Source organism: Corvus cornix, chromosome 7 (genome assembly GCF_000738735.6).
Source record: "Corvus cornix cornix isolate S_Up_H32 chromosome 7, ASM73873v5, whole genome shotgun sequence".
Classification (NCBI taxonomy): Eukaryota; Metazoa; Chordata; class Aves; order Passeriformes; family Corvidae; genus Corvus; species Corvus cornix.
Window position 1 is genome coordinate 33,700,482 of NC_046337.1, and position 17,914 is coordinate 33,718,395.

Below are 17,914 nucleotides of genomic sequence, written 5' to 3' on the forward strand. Positions count from 1 at the left end.
TCAGATTAAGCATATCCAAAACAGCTGTAAACACAGCCACATCCCCTCTGCCCAGAGCACCAACACTGCTTTCACCCTGAAGCCGCCAGCACAGCTCCAGGCCGTGGCACCAGGGATGTGGATGTGCTCATAAACCCATCAGGCTGTCTGGGCTTGCAGCCCTCGCAGCTGTGGGGGGCACTGATGCCCCCATGACCCTGTCCCACAGCAGGGCTCTCAGCAGCCCCCTTCCTCCCTGCCGAGCCTGCGGAAAGCAGGGGGCCAGGAGCAGCAACATCCCCGAGGGAAGCCACTCTTCTTGCCTCTCCCCTTTCATGGGTTGGCTTTTGTCCATCAATCCCTCAAACAGTACCTGCTAAAGCCGGACAAACCACACGTTAAATACAGATTAAGTATTCAGCTGAGAGGTTGGTCCATACCCCCAGGCTGGCTGAGCTGGAACAAAGGGGTGCCTTCGATGGGGTGATTATCTCTTCCTTCATCTCCTTCACTTAGGAGGATATCCTGGCATCATCTGCTTTTACTTGCTCAGGGCCTGACATTTGTTTCCTTTCTAGCACCATCCGGTTTGGGACATTTCTTTGTCTAAGCTTCCTCTCCTACTTATGTTGCTGAAACCAAGTCCAGGGAGCATCAGGCAAACAACGTGTCGCACAACACTGACAACATCCTCCACAGCAAACTGCGTCCTATACACTCCTTGAGCAGACAGACCAGCAGCAAATCCCCTGGTCATGGCTTACTCAGTCTCAAAGAGAACCTGCACTGCATTAAACCACAGAAATCCTCAATTTAGGAACTCTGACACTGGATCCAGACCCCACTCCTCACTTCCCTGGGGTAGCACCATCAGGGACAACTCCAGCTCCCCAGATGTTTGGGGATGACAAGGCACAAGGAGCAGATACAGGCACACCTGTATGGTGCATGTACAAATCACACTGAGTTCAAACAGGGTCACCAACACACCCCATCTGGCATGAAACACCAATCATTAAAGCAGAGAGAAACCCTTAGATAATATTTTATACATCCTACTTGGAATGAAGCAGTCTGAAAAATCTCAGAGCATCCAGATGCAAAGGTCTAAATCTTAAAAACGCTGCTGGCAAGGCACTGTGCTTTGTTTGCACTATTTAACAGCTTCCTCCTAAGGAAAATTGAACTGGTTAAGGAAAAAAAAGCCACCACAAAAATCCTTGTGCCCCTGTCAGCAGTGCCACTCCTGATGCCAATCCCAGTTTGGGTTGCCAGAGCACCCAGTGAGGCATCAGGACCAGACGGAGAGAAACCACAGAGCCACACATCAGCTGCCTCTCCCAGAAAAAACTTCTGAACAGGATTAAATTGCTCATCAAACTAAAAACACAAAGCCAGGTTTAACGCCTCACACTGAAGCAACCATGGTTCAGAGCACAATCAGCCGATCCCGGATAATTACCTCATTGGGAAGAGTCAGCATGCAGGGCATGACTTTCCCTTGCAAGGAAATGGTGACTATGGAGATAAGGGTGATCCAATTAACCAGACTTTATGGGGATTTCAAAATGTTATGTGGCAATGCTCTTAAGCACTTAAAGAATACCCAAAAGCTCTTAAAGAAACTGAGCTGCCATGGGATAAGAGGTAGAGCCCTCCTGGGATTAGTAACTGGTGAGAGGTCAGGAATTGAAGAGCAGGAACAGGACTGCATCTCTCAAGGGAAGGTCCGATGCATCCTACCTGAGTGCTCTGAAAAGGTCAGGACACAGCACTGTGACAGCACATCCATGCAGGATGGCCACCAAGGGCAGTGATGCCAACAGACAAAGGCAGAAAGGCCATGGTAAAAACCTGTGCTTCTGAGCAGGGACAAGTGGGGATGTGCTCTGAGGCAAAGGCTGGATCAGGGGATTCACCTCTGCCCCTCTCTCGTGCAACACCTCGATGACAGGAGTTGCTGGTGCCAACCTCATCTGCTTCCAAAACTATCATGGAGCTCAAATTTGCATGCAGTTGTATTTCCTTGGGTTTCCTGAGGCTGCTCCTGCAATCCCAACCCAATCTTGGGTTGGTTTCAGAAGTAAAAAAAGGGCAAAGGAAACAGATACAAGTGTGGGAAATGTAAGGAGCAGCCAGGGAAGAGGGCATCTGGGGAGGGAAATAACCCCACACGGGGAAAGAGCTCGCTGCACATGCTGGGGCATGCAAGAGTGGCAGAAGGTCAGAAGTGCCAAGTCTCTGCTCTGCCAGCCACATTCTGGGCCAGAAGGAGCAGGAGACACTGGCGTTTCAACTGTCTGGAGCTCCCTGAGTGCTGGGTCAGCCACACTGCCCACAGTGGAAGTGCTGAGGACTGTCACGATGGCTGGAGGGGTCTGTTGGCACCTGCAGCCATGTCCCTGGCAAGGTGCCCCAAGCAGACTCTCATGTGGGCTGGGGTGTGACTGGTGATGTGCGCGATTACAGTAGGGTGAGGAGTGTAGGTCTTTCTTGTGAGCTGGGAAACAACTCCTGACCCCCAGACAGCAAACCTACAGACACACCCCCAAATGACCCACAGAGGCTCAAAGCTCAGACTGACCAGTGGCTGTGGTGAGGACATGCGTGGAAGGGAGTCAGTCCTGCTGTGCCCTAGGCAGGGAGCAGAGGAGAGGAACCACACTGCAGCAGAGACCCAATGCTCCCAATATTCCCACTGCTCCTCACCAGCTGCCACTGGCACCTTAAGGACAGTGTAAGAAGTGTAGCTGGAGTTGCACCAGACCATGGCATGACCCAGGGCCTGCTCTCAGCTGGTGGAGGGGAGAACCTGGGAGTCATCTCAAGGAGCCCATGGCAGCCCCCCCAGCCCCACTGCTCCCAGCCAGCACTTGGGACAAGCCATCTGGACCCCAGCAGCCACAAGGTTTCCCTAGTAGCCTGGGAGGCAGCCAGATCCACCCCAATACCCACAGCACCAGCATGCACCTCAGTGCTGGGGCTGACAGGGTTGGCAAAATCCATCCCACATGCTTAGCTTCAGGGGAACAAAGAAATGGGCAAATAAGGCAGCTCATGGCTTCAAACAGCATGTAAACAAAAGTGCTCTCTACCCGGCAAAAGTCATATTTTCCACAGGCGAAGGGGACTTATGTATGAGGTCTGTAAGGAAAACTTTCCAGGGCAGACAAGCCAGCAAGCGGAAGGAAAAAGGAGGTAGGCTACGTGCTCACGACCCAAGGGATTTCCTAGGGTTAGATGAAAGGCTGGGACAGGGTCTGTGTGACTCACTGCACCTTTCCGAACTGTGCTGCTGCCCTGATGCAAGCGCCGCTCCAGCAGGAACCAACCAGTGGGCCATCACAGGTACCACAGAGAAACGTGGGAGTAGTAAGAGCAGGGATATTAAAAAATATTCCTGCACACCAGCAACACTACCCATGAGCTGCTGGGAAGGGAGAATCCCCTTCCACCCACTGCTCTGCGTGTAGCTGAAAATATCCACTGGTACCACCAGATGGACAGGATACCCTGGCTCCCACTTTCAGACACAGCTCTATGAACAGCCTTCAAAGGCAAAATCCCCAACAAGAAAAAGAACAGCTCAAAAAAGTAGCCCCAAATTTCTCCAGTCCCGAGTTGTGGTGTATTCACTGCTTACTCACTTCTTGCCAAGTCTGGAGTTGCCGGGTTGGGCCCCCACCCACCCCTCTGGCATAACTACTCCTTACAGCTTGGAAGCTATTTTTTTCCCACCCTGCTATCTAAAACAGAAAAAAAAAAAGGCGTGAAAGATTTTATCATCCTGAACACATGCCAACTTCGAAGGCGACTCTGTGTCTCAGACGCCTGTTTCCTGGCAGATTTTAAGTCCTTTGCTCAACTGCTCAGATGGCGGGGGCAGGAGATGCCTGCAGCAGTAGGCTGTGAACTGGAGCTCTAAACACTCACATGTTTAACTGCTGCTAAATTCCTGGGGGACCAACAATTCTAAACATCGGGCTCAGAGCTACACACACACAGCCGAGTGATGCCGCCGGCCCATCCGAGGTGAAGGAAAGGTGTGAATGCATTGTACAGTGATGCTGTACATGCAGATCAAGGGCCACCAGCCTGGGTACAGGAGGTACTGAGGGGGGGTCACTGGTGCAACACCTCCACCTGGGGACAGCTACCAGGCAGTCAAAAGGGGGGTCACCCTGCTCAACACCTGTCACCCCTGGGTCAGTCACCCCTTCGCTTCCCAGCTAATGATGCTTCAGCTCTGTTTGAAGGGGAAGAATGAGACCCGGCAAGCAGGCTGAGCAAGGAAAAAGTGCTGGACAACTGCACTGTTGGCATCCAAATTCCCAGTGACCAGCTCTGGCTGTAGCCACCTAAAGGTGCTGGGAAATCCACATGCAGCCAGAGGGACAGGGACCCTACCTTGGTGCCACCCTGTAGAGAGCTACACACACAGAGCCCTTCATGACAGTGACGCTTTGGGGGGCTCCAACGTGCTTGGAGCTGGTTTTGCAGAGGTATGTTCAAGTTTTGGCCAGGACCCAGGGATTATTCCATTCCACCTCACGTCATTACCAGGGTGGGGGGTAGGGACTCTGGCTTGCAGTAGAAGAAAAACATAGCAGTATTGTCTGCCATCGTTCATTGTCTCAGGGTCTGTATGAGCATTTCTTCATGTGAATCACCCCCTCTTTTGTACTCTTTTGTTATTAATATTGTTGCTGTTGCTGTTCCTTCTCTTATCTCATTGCTGTTTCCAGTTTTCCATCCTCCTTTGTACTTAGAATCATAGAGAGAATTATACAATGGTTTGGGTTAGAAAGAACCTTAAAGCTCATCCAGTTCCACCCCCCTGCCACAGGCAAGAACACTTTCCACTATCCCAGGTTGCTCCAAGCCCCATCCAAACTGGCCTTAAACACTTCCAGGGATGGGGCAGCCACAGCTTTTCTGGGCACCCTGTGCCAGGGTCTCACCACCCTCGCAGGGAACAATTTCTTCCCAATACCCCATCCAACCCTGCCCTCTGGCAGTGCAAAGCCACTCCCCCTTGTCCTAGTCCTCCAGACCCTTGTCCACAGCCCCCCTCCAGCTCTCTTGAAGCCCCTATAGGCACTGGGGGTGGGGGGGCTCAAATGTCTCCCCAGAGCTTTCTCTGGTCCAGGCTGAACAATCTCAATTTTTGGATGTCTTCACCTTCTTCATCTCCCACCTTCTCTCCCTCTCAGCACAAGGATGGCTGCACCTGGGGCTGGCCAGCCTGAGAGCAACAGCATGGAGGATGGGACACAGCCAGCATGTCTCCTTGGCCCCTGCCAGTACAAAGCTCCTGCCAGGCCCTGTTGGAAAAGGGGTGGCATTTCTCTAACAGGCAGAGTCAGCAACAGTGTCTGCACTGCCAGAGCCAAGAGGCACCAGACAAAGCCTTTATTCAACAGTGCCAGCCTAGAGAGAGAAGAGCAGCAGCATTACTACTGAGGCAAGACAGGTATGATCAAGGTGCCAGCCACCCCCACTACAGCTGGTTTCAGGCACTAACTTGGGTCAGTGTCAACTGCAGCAGGCTGCTTTCCCAAGGTTAAGAAGCATCAGTAAACTTTTTTTATGGTTCAAAAGACAGCACTGGTATTTTTGGGTGTCAAATCAGGATCATCTCCAATCTGGCCCTGCCTTCAGTTGTCCCCCATGAAAATTCACTGGGGTTTTGTGAACATTGGTGTTTGGTAAAAGAAAAGCCTGCTCCAGAGGTTCCCAATCCCGAAAGTGACTGGCTGAAGTTCACAGCCTGCAGGCTGGACATGTTTTGGGATGCTTCCTACAGGGCAGGCCAAACAGGGAACACAGGCCAAAAGGGATGAGCATCACCCACAGGAAGCACGTGCTTCCAGGGCAGGAGGAAGGCAAGTCTGTGACTTAGACGTGATCTGCAGTCATTTCTCATTGCTTGTAGCAGTCTCCCGATTCACTGTACACATGGAAAGAACAATTATTTTAAGTCATTTTTCCAGAGAAGGAAATAAACTCTAATTTCAATTCCTATTTACCAAAACAAGAACCAGACAAACCCAGTGCTGTATGAAAGTATGTTTATTCCAAAGCTAAATTTCTCACAGAAAACAATGTCTATGAACAGCAGCACTGGTCATGACAAACTCCAAAAGCCTCCTGGGCTTGCAGGCTTGGGGTCCTGAACCATCCCAACAGAGCAAGCAAGAATCTCTTCTCAGAGTTGTCAGGAAGGGGGGGGGGGGGGGGAAGGGGGAGCAGAAATGACAGAAAACAGATACATGGCTGTTGGCACAATTTCAGAAATCACGCCTGCTCACAAGAAGAGCAAATGTATCGAGACACTTTGCAGGGAGATTAATGCCTGCACAAGAATCTCACAGAACACCCTGCTCCATGCAGACTGCCTGTAAAGGAGCAGCTGTCCCTGTCAGGAGAGAGTTGCGTTATTCCTGCTGACAGAAACCAGGGCTGTTGGATTTAATCATCTGCTGAACTGCCTCCAAGGACCAAAGTGGCTGGGAGGTCGTGCCAGGGATGTGCTCCTTCGCAGCCTGCGCATGTCTGGGCCCAGGTGAAGCTCTAAAGGGGTTCCCCTTCTTCCCCCTGCCTCAGCCTCTTGGAGAGGTGCTTGCTGATCGCCAGAAGGGGGTTGGCTCTGTACTGGGGATCGGTGACAGCCTCATGAAACCGAGCCACTTCCTCCTCTCTGAGGAAAGAAAAATAACACACCAGTTCTCCAAGTGCCTCATGTGAATGGAACTGAGCAGATAAGGACCAATTCACAAAGCAGCAGATTTCTGTTGAGACAGAGTGATCCTGGGTGTAAATCTCAGAGAAAGAGAGTGTAAGAATAAACCTAATTTAGCCAAGGGCAAAGCTCAAATTGCTGCCAGCTTCACAGGAGCCAGAGACTTTGATCTCATGCCACAGAGACACAATCGTTGGTGTCCAGCATCATTTGGGAAAGGTTTTTTTTAGAGCTTTTCCCTAGTAAACCAGAAACAAGAGACTGTGGATCTGGTGAATCACCAGGAATGAAAATGACTTCAGATTGCACCAGCACAAAATCAAATTCTCTTTAGAGAGCTCATCTACTGACTCTCTTTATTGCTGAACATTGAGCCTCAGTAATCCTACATGCAACACCAGCTGGACACTATGGGATAAGCATGACAGAATTACCTCTGCATGCCTGGTCACAGCTGCTTCCTGGGAAAATGGCCTTGTCTTAAAAAGCAAGCAAGCAGGGAGGAACAAGAACAGAGCAGGAGTATAAAAGAAAACCTGTGAGTTTTCACATAGCCACATCCACTGCAGCATCCCCATCTCCCTCAAACTGCCAGGCTCTCCATAGCCTTGCCAGACACACTTGGTAGCACGCAGGTACTTCCCTCCCAAGCATGGCCCTTCCCTTCAATGCTCCTGCCAGAGGAACAGAGAGAGGAGCCAAACCTGAAGCTTGTGTTGGAACAATAAGCTGAAGCTTAGGGAACCCCTCATCTGAACTAATACCTTGGGAAAGAAACCTCAAGACCTTCCTCCAAACTTTTTCCTTCCCAAGAAGCACAGACTTCCCAGACCACCAAAAAGTAAAGGCAGGAAGAACTGAGCAAGAAAGGCATCCCAGCACCAACACTGGTCTGTTTCTGACAGAGAAGGGTATTCATGGAGAGCAGTGGTGGAACTGTAGCCTGACTGCTCAGCCTCAGTTTGAAGCTGAATGGCTCAAAACTGACAGAAGTCCTGGAAACAAGAAAGCAAACACTGCCAGATCAGAGAGCCTAGTCCCAGGAGAGCTGTGCTGAGGGAAAAGGAAGCTCTTGGTGGCAGTATAAACTATCCAACAGATTATACAGAGGAATAAGGAGTTGCCAGACTAAGTCCAGGAGTTACTTGGAAACATTTAAGTTCTGCATTTTTGTTGATATTCAAAAGCCACATGGACATGGGTCTTGAGCAACCAGTTCTAGGTGACCCTGCTTGAGCACAAGGGTTGGACCAGGTGATCCCCAGGGTTCCCTTCCAGTCTCAACCATTCTGTGAGGCTCTGCAGGGACTGGACACTGACAACTGGGTACTTACAGGAGCTGATGTTTCTGAGCTTGTTTCAACAGACAGAAGTCTGCTGGTTCTGCCTTTGCTTTTATGTGCCTGTGCAGAGAAGAAACAAAACAAGTGATTGTTAAAGCATTAATTTAGCAATGGCTGTGTAGATGGAAAGAATTCAGGGATTCTGCATCTGCCTTCCCAGAAAGGACAGGTAATTAATTGTCCTGCATGGAAATTGTCCTGAAAGGCAATTATTTCCATAGCCAGGCATTGCACAGAAATGCAAGCTCCTTCCACCCAAGGCTGACAGAGCAGGAGGCATTACAGGAAAACCAGATTGCTCAGTGCCAGAACTGGTCATTAGCTGTCCACGCCCAGATCACTTTCTGCTTATCACTGACCTCCAGGTCAAACTGATCCTGTTGCTTAGAGAAAAGATTCCATCAAACCTCCCCTCCCCACCACACATGTCACCCCTGCACAGCTCATGTTCACTGCTGATGCCGCGGAGCTCCAGCTCCACAGCCATCCATTACAGGGAGCACCAGGGATACTCAGCAAGAGGAGGGAGCTGCCAGCCCTGCTTTGGTTCCTGCAGTGCGATCACTGGGATATAACGTGCTGTAATGCAGGATGATGCACTCTGTGCAGAAGATGCGCAACAGCAGGTACAGATCTGCCATCTCTCTACACATTTCTTATTCCTGGGCAAAGTCCAAGGAGACCAGAGGTGTAACCCCATCCCATGTGGTGCCCGATGCCAAGCAGCAGCAGAGATTTACCACAAAGCCAGCGCTGAGGCCCAGCAAGGGACATGCAGGAAGGGCAGAGATTGCTTTTGGGACTAGTGGTGCACAAGGGGAGTTGCTGGTAGAACTGGACGTTCTGTTCTTCAGGATTACACAGATACGAAAGTTAACAGGAGAAACACGTTAGGAAAAGGGTCTGCCTCCATGGGGTAGCTCCTCCCCAGTCTGCCCTGATGCAGAGCCCCAGCACACAGGCCAAGGGGCAGAAAGAGGGCCTGCATCCCACCTCTCTGTTGGAGCAGGGTCAAGGAGGAATATTCTCATACTGGTGGGTGCTGGGGGCTACGGCCACCCCACCTGATCTGCCCCAAAGGTCAGGAAACACAACAGTTTCTCACCTTCTCTTCAAGACAGCAGGATCTGGTCTCTTGTTACAGTGACCTCCTCTTCCTATTTCCCTCTCTGCCACGCTACCCTCCATCCTCTTATCTTGCCTTTTTCTCCCCATTCTTCCTTTCTTCTTACTCCCCTTGCCTCACATTCCTTCATGTCACTAATCTCCATCACCCCTCTCTATTCAATCAGCTCCTGCTAATCTCCTCTCCTCTCCCTCTCCTCATTTTTAACAGCTCAGCACAGGAACAGCTTCTGGTCCTAGTTTCCCTGGAATGCTCACAGAAGCTCAGGAAAATCCTTTCTCAAGCTGGATGGCAACCCTTGGTCACCACAGCAGGGCTTGCCAAACCTATGTATGCCACCAAGTCGTCATGGCAGTCCCTTCAGAGGTGAGCAGCTCTGCAGAGGGTGACAAAGCCTAAAGGAAAGTTATTCTAGAGTACATTCCTGGATGGATTTCCCCCCAAAACCACCAGCACACTGCCTGTTTACTTGGACCCTGTTAGCAGCCCAGCTTCATTACACTTCATTGCCTTCGTTCATTATAAAACAGAATAAAAATCTCCCTGTAATGCGCTTTTACCCTGCAGGAGATCCAATTCCTGGAGAATCTAATCTTTTATTAATTCTGCTGACAAATCACCAGAGTATTACCCTTCCTTTCTGTAATGATTCAAATCCTATAAAAGCTTCCTCTGATTATTTCAAATACTTCTATACAGACATCCATGAAGCCAGAAGCCAGCAAGGGGAAGAAAAGCCTGTAGTTCCTCCACGCCAGCACCAAGGGGGGCTGGTTTTGGGTTAGCAGCTCAGAGGCAATGTAGGTGACATGAGCCCATGTCAAACTCCCACCTCCAGTGCACCAACTCGGGCTTCCAAAAGGAGAGACTTTTGGCAAAGGTTGGGGATAGGGAGAGAGGGAGCTGACAGTGCACAGGGAACAGCCAACTCAGCCATGCTCTTGGCCGAAATCACATTACAAGACAACAAGGATTCTGGCCAGAGCGCAAAGGGCTCTGCTCAAAGGGCTTGAACTGCCTCAGGAGAAAGCCTGGATGAAGGTCTGGAAGAATGAAATGTCAGGCTGCAACACCACAAGCCCAGGTTATCAGGTGAGGTCAGCAGCATTACAATGTGGACACCTACATGCCACTCCTGCAACTCCCAGGACATCTGGATGCTCCCAGCCTGTCTCATGCCAAGCCTCATCTGAGCAATATGGTTCCCCTCTTAGCTGTGGGTTCAGAAGACACATTCCATCTTTTTTTTCTTGGGTCAGGTGAAGCATGGAAAGGGTTAAAATAGAGTTGAGAATGAGACCCTGTTCTCCTGACCGCTGCCTGTAGCTACAAGCTGAGCCAAAGGACACTTCATCCCACAGGAAGCAGGGAAATACATAGCCCACCCCTAAACAGCACATACCTTTTGAGAGGCTTCCTGTCTCTGCCACTTGTGGTCAGGTCAGAGAGCTCAGGCAGGGCTTCCATCAAGGGCTGCATGTCTCCCACCACAGGTGTTGCTCTCCGCTTTGCTTCAGCTTTTTGCTTTTGCTTGGCCATCTTTACACTTTCTATTTCTGAGTCAGAAACAAGGGATTACTGGAAGAAGGGGAAACACCTGCAGGAGATAACCCTTGAGCTAGGCTGCTTTACCATTTACAGCAGGCCAGAAGTGATTTAAACCAGGGAAAAAATGAAGAAAATGAAGCTGGGCCATTCCCTCCATTGATGTGTTTGCTTGGAACTATATACATCCCTTCTGACATTGCAATGGGAAGTGAAATTCCCAGACTGATTCTGTCTCTTTCCATCCCTTACACTGTTCATTGCTCGCAGAAAAACGGCACAGGGAGTCCTGGCACGGCAAAAACCACACTGACCTTGCATGGAATTGGGAAACAAGAGGGGAAGGGACAACCCAAATACAGTCAATTCCGCATCTGGCCTTAAACAGGCACAGCCCCCTCTCTGCATTGCTGTTGGGACCAAACAACAGTCTCCTAGCACAGGCAGAAAAGATGGACTTAATTTCAGTTGTTTACTAAGTCTGGAGCGAGTCAAGGTTCCATCTTCATGACTCATTGTGGAGTGCAAGCAGTCAGATGCTGGATAAACTGGACTCTTGGAAAAGCACCGCCCCAAGTGGCAGACACAGATGGCTTTTCTCAGGACCAGGTTTCCCAGTCTCCCAGCAGCAGCTCTGACAAGGGTGTGGGCACAGAAAGCTCCAAAGATGTTAGATCTGTCTCCTTCGTTGTCTTAGGAGGTTGGGCACTGAAAGCCACAGGCTTCTGCCTCAGTCCTTGAGGCTCCCCGGTGTAGCAGTAAGTCCCACAGCTGCTCACGCTTCTCAAAGCCAGCAGCTTCCAGGATGAGCACCAGCAGAACATGTCCTTTAGGACAGCCCACAAAAGCCCAGTACTGCTACAAGCCTCCAGTTGAACTCCAAGATGTCTTGACCTGACCCAAAAGTCCCTTGGACATCTGTAAGGATGAGCCTCAGTGCTGAGCTACAAATGCCTTGTGCGGACATGACGGTGTACCAGAAGCCATGGGGCTCAGCTGCTGACACAGGGAGGCCAACAACTCCCAAGGCAGCATGGCCACAGAAGCCCAAGTATTTTTGGCAGGAGCACAAAATCAGCCAGCCCCACTTACAGACCGCAATCCTGGTTCTAATCCTGCTCTCACAGTCAAGGAAGCAGAGCTCAAATTCAGTGGCTGGCTCCTTTAATACCTTTGCCTTGCTTGTTCTCCAACTCAGCTGAATCAAAGAGCAACAGTTTTTCAGGAACTACAGTTCTGCTGTACATGGATGTTTCTGACAAATCAGGATTGGAAACACTTCTCACAGCAATCCCTGCCAAGAACACAGCTTTCTGTTCTGCATTACTTCTTTTTTTGGTCTGGCTTTATGAAGCTGAGTACTTCAGTGCTCATAAACAGTATGTGTTCAAAATTTTCAGACACCTGATTCTGCGCAAACATCCCAAATTCTTTTCCTATGAGGTCTTATTCGTCTGAGGAGCCATGCAATATATGTATTTTTAAATGTGCATACTTCTAATGTCTGAAGCATTACATAAGTTTTTTCCCCTCTCTAGTCTCTCCTAAGATTACTTATTGGAATGGAAGAAAGCTCCAAGTTTTGCATTTGCACTACTGGGCTGAACTTTGGTTCCCAGGGTCTTGGCATCCAGTGTCACAAAAGCAGCCCTGGGCCAAGAAGAAACAACAAACTCAGATTTAGGAAAACAGAGATGTAGTAATAACTTCAGCAGTCCAAACTGGGTTCTCTTTTGGGGACAAAGAGTTCTTTCTCCACAAAGAACTGGCAGAGTTTTTAGGTACTTTTGTGCCTGTAAAGCACTTCTAACACCTAGTATCTCTAAAGACAGAAAATTTGGCCTGCAGTTTACTGTCTTGGTGTTCTCCTCAAAGCAAAGCCTCTGCGTTTTACTCATATTCTCTCATCTTAGTAATTTCAGAGCCAAGAGAAAGAGAAAGAGGCCACAGCAGGGCCAGAATAGCACACATGATCTTGGGAAAGACTGATGCTACAAAGGCATCAGGAGGGCTGGATTAAGACAGTGTAGGATCCTGCTCCTGGGCTTTTCCAAAGTGGCTGACCTTGACTAGCATAGCCATCTGTGCTCTGTGTCCAAGAAAGATGTTAAGGCACTTGGAAGCTGTTGGCTGGTTGTTTGGGAGGAGGTTTCCCTCACACTCATGGGTATTAAATTTTTAGCTTTTTATCCAAGAAGAGCCAGACACACCTTCAGTGCAACTGGTGAAATCACAGGTTAATGAACTTGTGCTCAGAGCTCAGGCACAGGAAGCATTTGGTGTAGTAGAAAGCCACACCCCTCTGCCCCAAACACAGTCTGCGTCCAACTCTGTTGGGCAAGAAGATGTTAGGAGAAAAGCCTGTCCCAAGAACAGCTTCAGGTGGCACAAGGAGTCTCTCTGCTACACTGGGTAGGACAGCATAGTCCCCTACTGTGCTAAGACACTCAAAGCAAAAATAGAGACACTTCCCACAGGAAAAAGAAGCATTTCTGCCTTGGGCTGGATTTGTTTAGCTCATATTTCACTGCCTCAAGAAAGGCCAGACTGTCTGGTAAGTGGGTTCACTGACCTGCAGCATGTGGGAAAGAGCAGTAACACAACCAGCAGTGTCCAGAGTTCTCCCTTACTGAGAGGCAGGAGAGCCCCCTGCAGGCTCTCACCGCAGAGGTTTGGGATTAGCTGGTGGCTGCATGGAGCTCAGCTCCAGCCTGTCCTGCCATCCCCACAGATTCTGGGTGAGGAGGAGCTCTACTAGACAGCTACTCACATCTGTACCAGAGCTTTAAAAGATAGAAAAATATCCTAAACTTACATTGGCACAGTGCCCTTCTGGATAAAGAAAGGGTTTAAGCAGTCATATATATTACACATGGTCAAAAATCAAAAGTAGAACTGGGGCAATGACTGAGTCTTGGTGCTGAACACCGAGAAGCAATGCCTGGAACTTTTACCCAGTGCTGGGGAGGGATGAAGGTTTCTGAGAAACATTCAGCCTCTCCCAGCACTGTCACCCAACCCAGTCTAACTATGGTCTGTGATACCATGTCACAGGAATACTCACTCTGCAGCCATCTTTCCTTCCTCAGCTTCATCTTCTCTTTTTTGGAAAGAACTGTTTTTTCTTCCAAACCTAGAAGAGAATAGACATGAGATGGAGCCTGGCTCCTGTACAACAGATTCTGTTCAACCCTTGATGCTTTTGAACTTGCTGGCATGGCAGGCAGGCTGCAGGCAGATCCAGAGGGTACCCTGCACCCCAACTTTTAGCCAAACAAATCAAACCTGCCTTGCTGTGAGTTAAAAAACAAGCAACAAGTCAGTAGATCAGATCATTAGCACAGGATCACAGAATGGTTTAGATTGGAAAGGACCTCAAAGCTCATCCCATTGCAAACCCCCCATGGGCAGGGACACCTTCTCCTAGACCAGCTTGTTTCAAGCGCCAACCAACCTGGCACTGGACACTTCCAGGGATGAGGCAGCCACAGCTTCTCTGGGCAACCTGTGCCAGGGTCTCACCACTCTCACAAGGAAGAATTTCTGAAATATATCTAGGGCAGCCTTAAGGAGCAGCTGATCACTAGCAGCTTGTAAAAAAGAGTAGTAGCTACTATTTACCAAATACAGTATTTGGAAAACAGCTGTTGAGCACTGATATCCAATATAAAGTAAAATACCATCACAAATATTTTTACTGGAGATCTGTTGCAAGTGCTATAAAATTTTAAACAAAATTGATTTTAGTCAACTTTTCTCCTGAAATGTGCTGGAAATACCCAAATTCCAATACAGTAACAAGCTCCCCAAAGATCATGCCTTTCACTTTAGCTTATTCTTAAGTCTGGGGAAGAAAAAGTACCCCTTTCCCCCTCCCCCCCCCAAAAAAAGAGAAGACACTAAGGATAACTTCTCTGAAGTTACAGATCTTTTAGGATGATTTAAACAAAAGCATCCTTTAGTAATTTCTTAACAACAGAACAAATCTGCTGGGGCTAAGGGGACCTTTCCATAAAACCAACAATCACTGCCACGTTTTGAGTTTCTAAAACAGGGAGAATGAAGCTGGAGCTTCCACAGCCTCGTTTCCCAGAAAAATAAATTCCTAAAAAGCACTTACTAAAACCATGTTTGTTGTGATACCAAAGCAGATGCTGAAACAACGAATTGCACGGTCCAATAACCAACTCTTATGCCCACCCCCGATCACCCCACATTTCTGTGGTTTCAGGGGAAAAAAGGATGACTTGTAGTCAATTATTACATAAGTATTATTATTATATTATGGAGTTATTATCACACTCCAGCGATCTCCAGAAGACTGCCTGCATAGGACACCACAGCTGCTCCAGCCTGCCCAGATGCCCTGCATGCTCAGCCATGGCAGTGCTGGGAAGATCTGCCCCTCATCTGGAAACACACTCATGATTTCACCGGAAAAACAGCACCTGGCAGCATTTGTTAATGAAAAAAAAAAAAAAAGGCCCAATTCAGCCAGCTGGCCAATTATACTAATAACAGCAATTCATGTTTGGTTGGTGTTTTCTTCCCCCAAACAGTAGTGGAATATCTAAGGAAACACAAAAGTTGTTTTCTTGGCAGGAACACAACCTTGCTGCTGGCTGGGGAAAATGGCAACAGATGACCAGAGGGTGCCTGGAGGAAAGGAGCTGCATATCCCTCCTCTGCCAGCAGCCAGTTCCTGCCCTTTTCCATCACCTGGCTCCCTAGACTCCAATTTCCATATCCTAGCCTGCCCCTCAGAAGGCTGTTCAGCTGCTGGAAGGAGCAAAGTTGTGTTTGGCAGCTTCCAGTTGTGATGCTGAGTGCCAAAACCACTGGAAACCCACTGAAGAACAGTGAAGGCAGAATTTAGCTGGTTAATTAATGGCACAGACTGTTCCCAAGATAGTCTTTTATTTTTATTTAGCTTGCAAGCATCTCTGAGATCAAGCCAAACCGCAGCTCCATTTTAATTATTTTCCTGTGAAATCAGAAGGGTTTGAATACCCCTCTCCAGCCCATTCCACGGGTAATTTAACAACACCTCCCTTTGAAACCCTCTGTGTGGAGGAAAGGTGAGCAAGCCCCATTACATGAGCTGAGGGTAATTTCCATACTGTAAAACTTGACAATTATTCGTTTTAGCGAGAACATGTTTTTTCTTTCTTCCCTCTGATCTGTGCAGTACAAGACATCTCAGATATAAACAGATTTAAAAAAACCACAATAGCTTTTTGCCACCTACATCAAGTGTTTGGTATTACTCCTGGCAATCCTCAGGATCCTGCTTTTATGGCAGAGAAGCAGATTTTTGAGGATAGTTTCCTTAATTTCAGCAATCTTGAGGGGTTTTTTTTGGTAAAGGACACAGACTAAAAATAAAAATTGAATATATGTATCTATATATACACACACTATATATATGACTACTTTCCACAAAGAACTCCTTAGACTAAATATATCTATAAATCCTACCTCAGAAATCCCCGTTTTATCCTTTCTAGGCATTCAGAAAGAAGCTGAACTGAGTTCAAGCTGTAACACTATAGGCTTCCCTGCCCCAAGATCTCACTATTTAAGTTTGGCTCCACAACCAAGAGGGTTTGACAGTTCCAGGAAACTACATTACTTGGAGCATTCAGCCACGAGCAGAAATATTCAATAATGTGCAATGCCATGTGCAATGCCACATGGACAGAGGAGGATCCTTCAGCACCAGGCATTTGCTCCCCCCTGCAAAGCTCCACCTTGGCTATGAGACATTAAGAAACAACATGTAACATTAATTATTATTTCCAGAACCCTGATGATCCATAACAGTAACGCTGTTGCTGCTCAAAACATAGTATTTTGGCAAACTGAAGTTAAATAACAACAGATGTGTTAATTTTAGCCTCAGTTGTGTAACAGCAAGAATGAGCATATGCCTACAGCTGTGGGACAAGTTCCTGAAGGAAGTCAGACTACATCCAAAAGCAGAATATTGGGTGTGGTTTGGGGTTGTTTTTTTAAATTACATAGTGTCACTTGTAAATTGTGAGCTACTCTTGTCCAGTGAAAGAGCCTAGGAAATGTAAGGACCGTCTCCTGGGGCACACGCAACAGTGCTGTGACCTGGCAGCTGTCAGTGCACAACCCTGAAGGTGTTCTTATTCCTCTAGGAACAGAATTGAGGGACAACATGGGCCAGGCAAAAAGCCAGTCAAGATGTCCTCTGGCAGAGAGGATGCTCCACAGGAGCCAGCCCAGCAGCTCCCTGCCCTCATCCCACCCACAGTTCCCAATCAGTGTCCAGCTCCACTGCTCCCAAATGTAGAAGGGTCACTAGTGTGACCAAGGCTTGGAGGTGGCAAGGACAGAGGCAGGGGGTTGTATCCAAACTCTTTGTCCTCTTGCTGTTAGAGGAACCCCCAGGGACAGCTTGGTACCTGTATGTGGGAACAGAAAACACATATTTGGGTTTTGCCCAGTCCAAGCCCTGCTGCACCCTGAGCAGGCTTGGGAACCAGTGATGGAGGAAAAGGTACCAGCTGCTGCTGGGCTAGGGCAGGTTTCTCCATGGATACAGCATTTGCTTTTCATGATCTAAAACAAGCTACATCATTTTTGTTCACACTTAATAATTACACCAGCATGCAAGTGCTCCTCCTGCCCCAATGTAGAAGGCATCCTACAAAAAGTGGGATCTGTTTTCTCAGCCCCTTCAGATCCCCTGGTTATTTAAAGCAAAGCCTACCTCCAAGCCTGGCTTCCCACTGGAAACCCAGAGCAGCAGTGCAGCTCGTGTCCTCACACCAAGGTCATGGCTCCATCAGGCCTGGTAAACATCCCCAGGCTCCAAGCAGCCCCAGCAAGGGCACAAGGCCTCCCAGAGCAGCAGAGCTCAGACTCAGCCCACAGAAGTGCACAAGTGATGTTCCATTCGAGGCGGGAGCACATCCCCTCAGGAGGTGACTGAGAAGTCACAATATCCACAGCAGGCTGTGAAAGGCAACTTCAGAGACAAAGTCTGTCCTTCCATACAGTGTCTTAAGCACTGCTGGCACACTCAGCCCCCACCACAAGGTAAAAGTACCTCCTTCTCCTCCTCTGCCCATGGCCTTTTCCATTTTAGGTCCTCATCCTTCCCACCTGCATGCTCTCAGCAGCCCTCCCCAACACAGAGGCTGCCCTCGG

General features: G+C 48.7%; 1 protein-coding gene across 1 annotated transcript in view; it reads right to left on the minus strand.

The window, feature by feature from the left end:
- Window positions 1-6,033: 6,033 nt before the first annotated feature.
- Window positions 6,034-17,914, minus strand: part of FAM207A (family with sequence similarity 207 member A) — a 40,067-nt gene continuing 28,186 nt past the window's right edge. Inside the window, exons 3-6 of the mRNA XM_039554699.1 lie at window positions 13,800-13,868; window positions 10,593-10,746; window positions 8,056-8,124; window positions 6,034-6,679 (exon numbers count right to left, since the gene is read on the minus strand). Of these exons, the coding sequence (XP_039410633.1) occupies window positions 6,553-6,679; window positions 8,056-8,124; window positions 10,593-10,746; window positions 13,800-13,868 (419 nt within the window). The 3' untranslated portion in view covers window positions 6,034-6,552. The remainder of the gene's footprint in view (window positions 6,680-8,055; window positions 8,125-10,592; window positions 10,747-13,799; window positions 13,869-17,914) is intronic.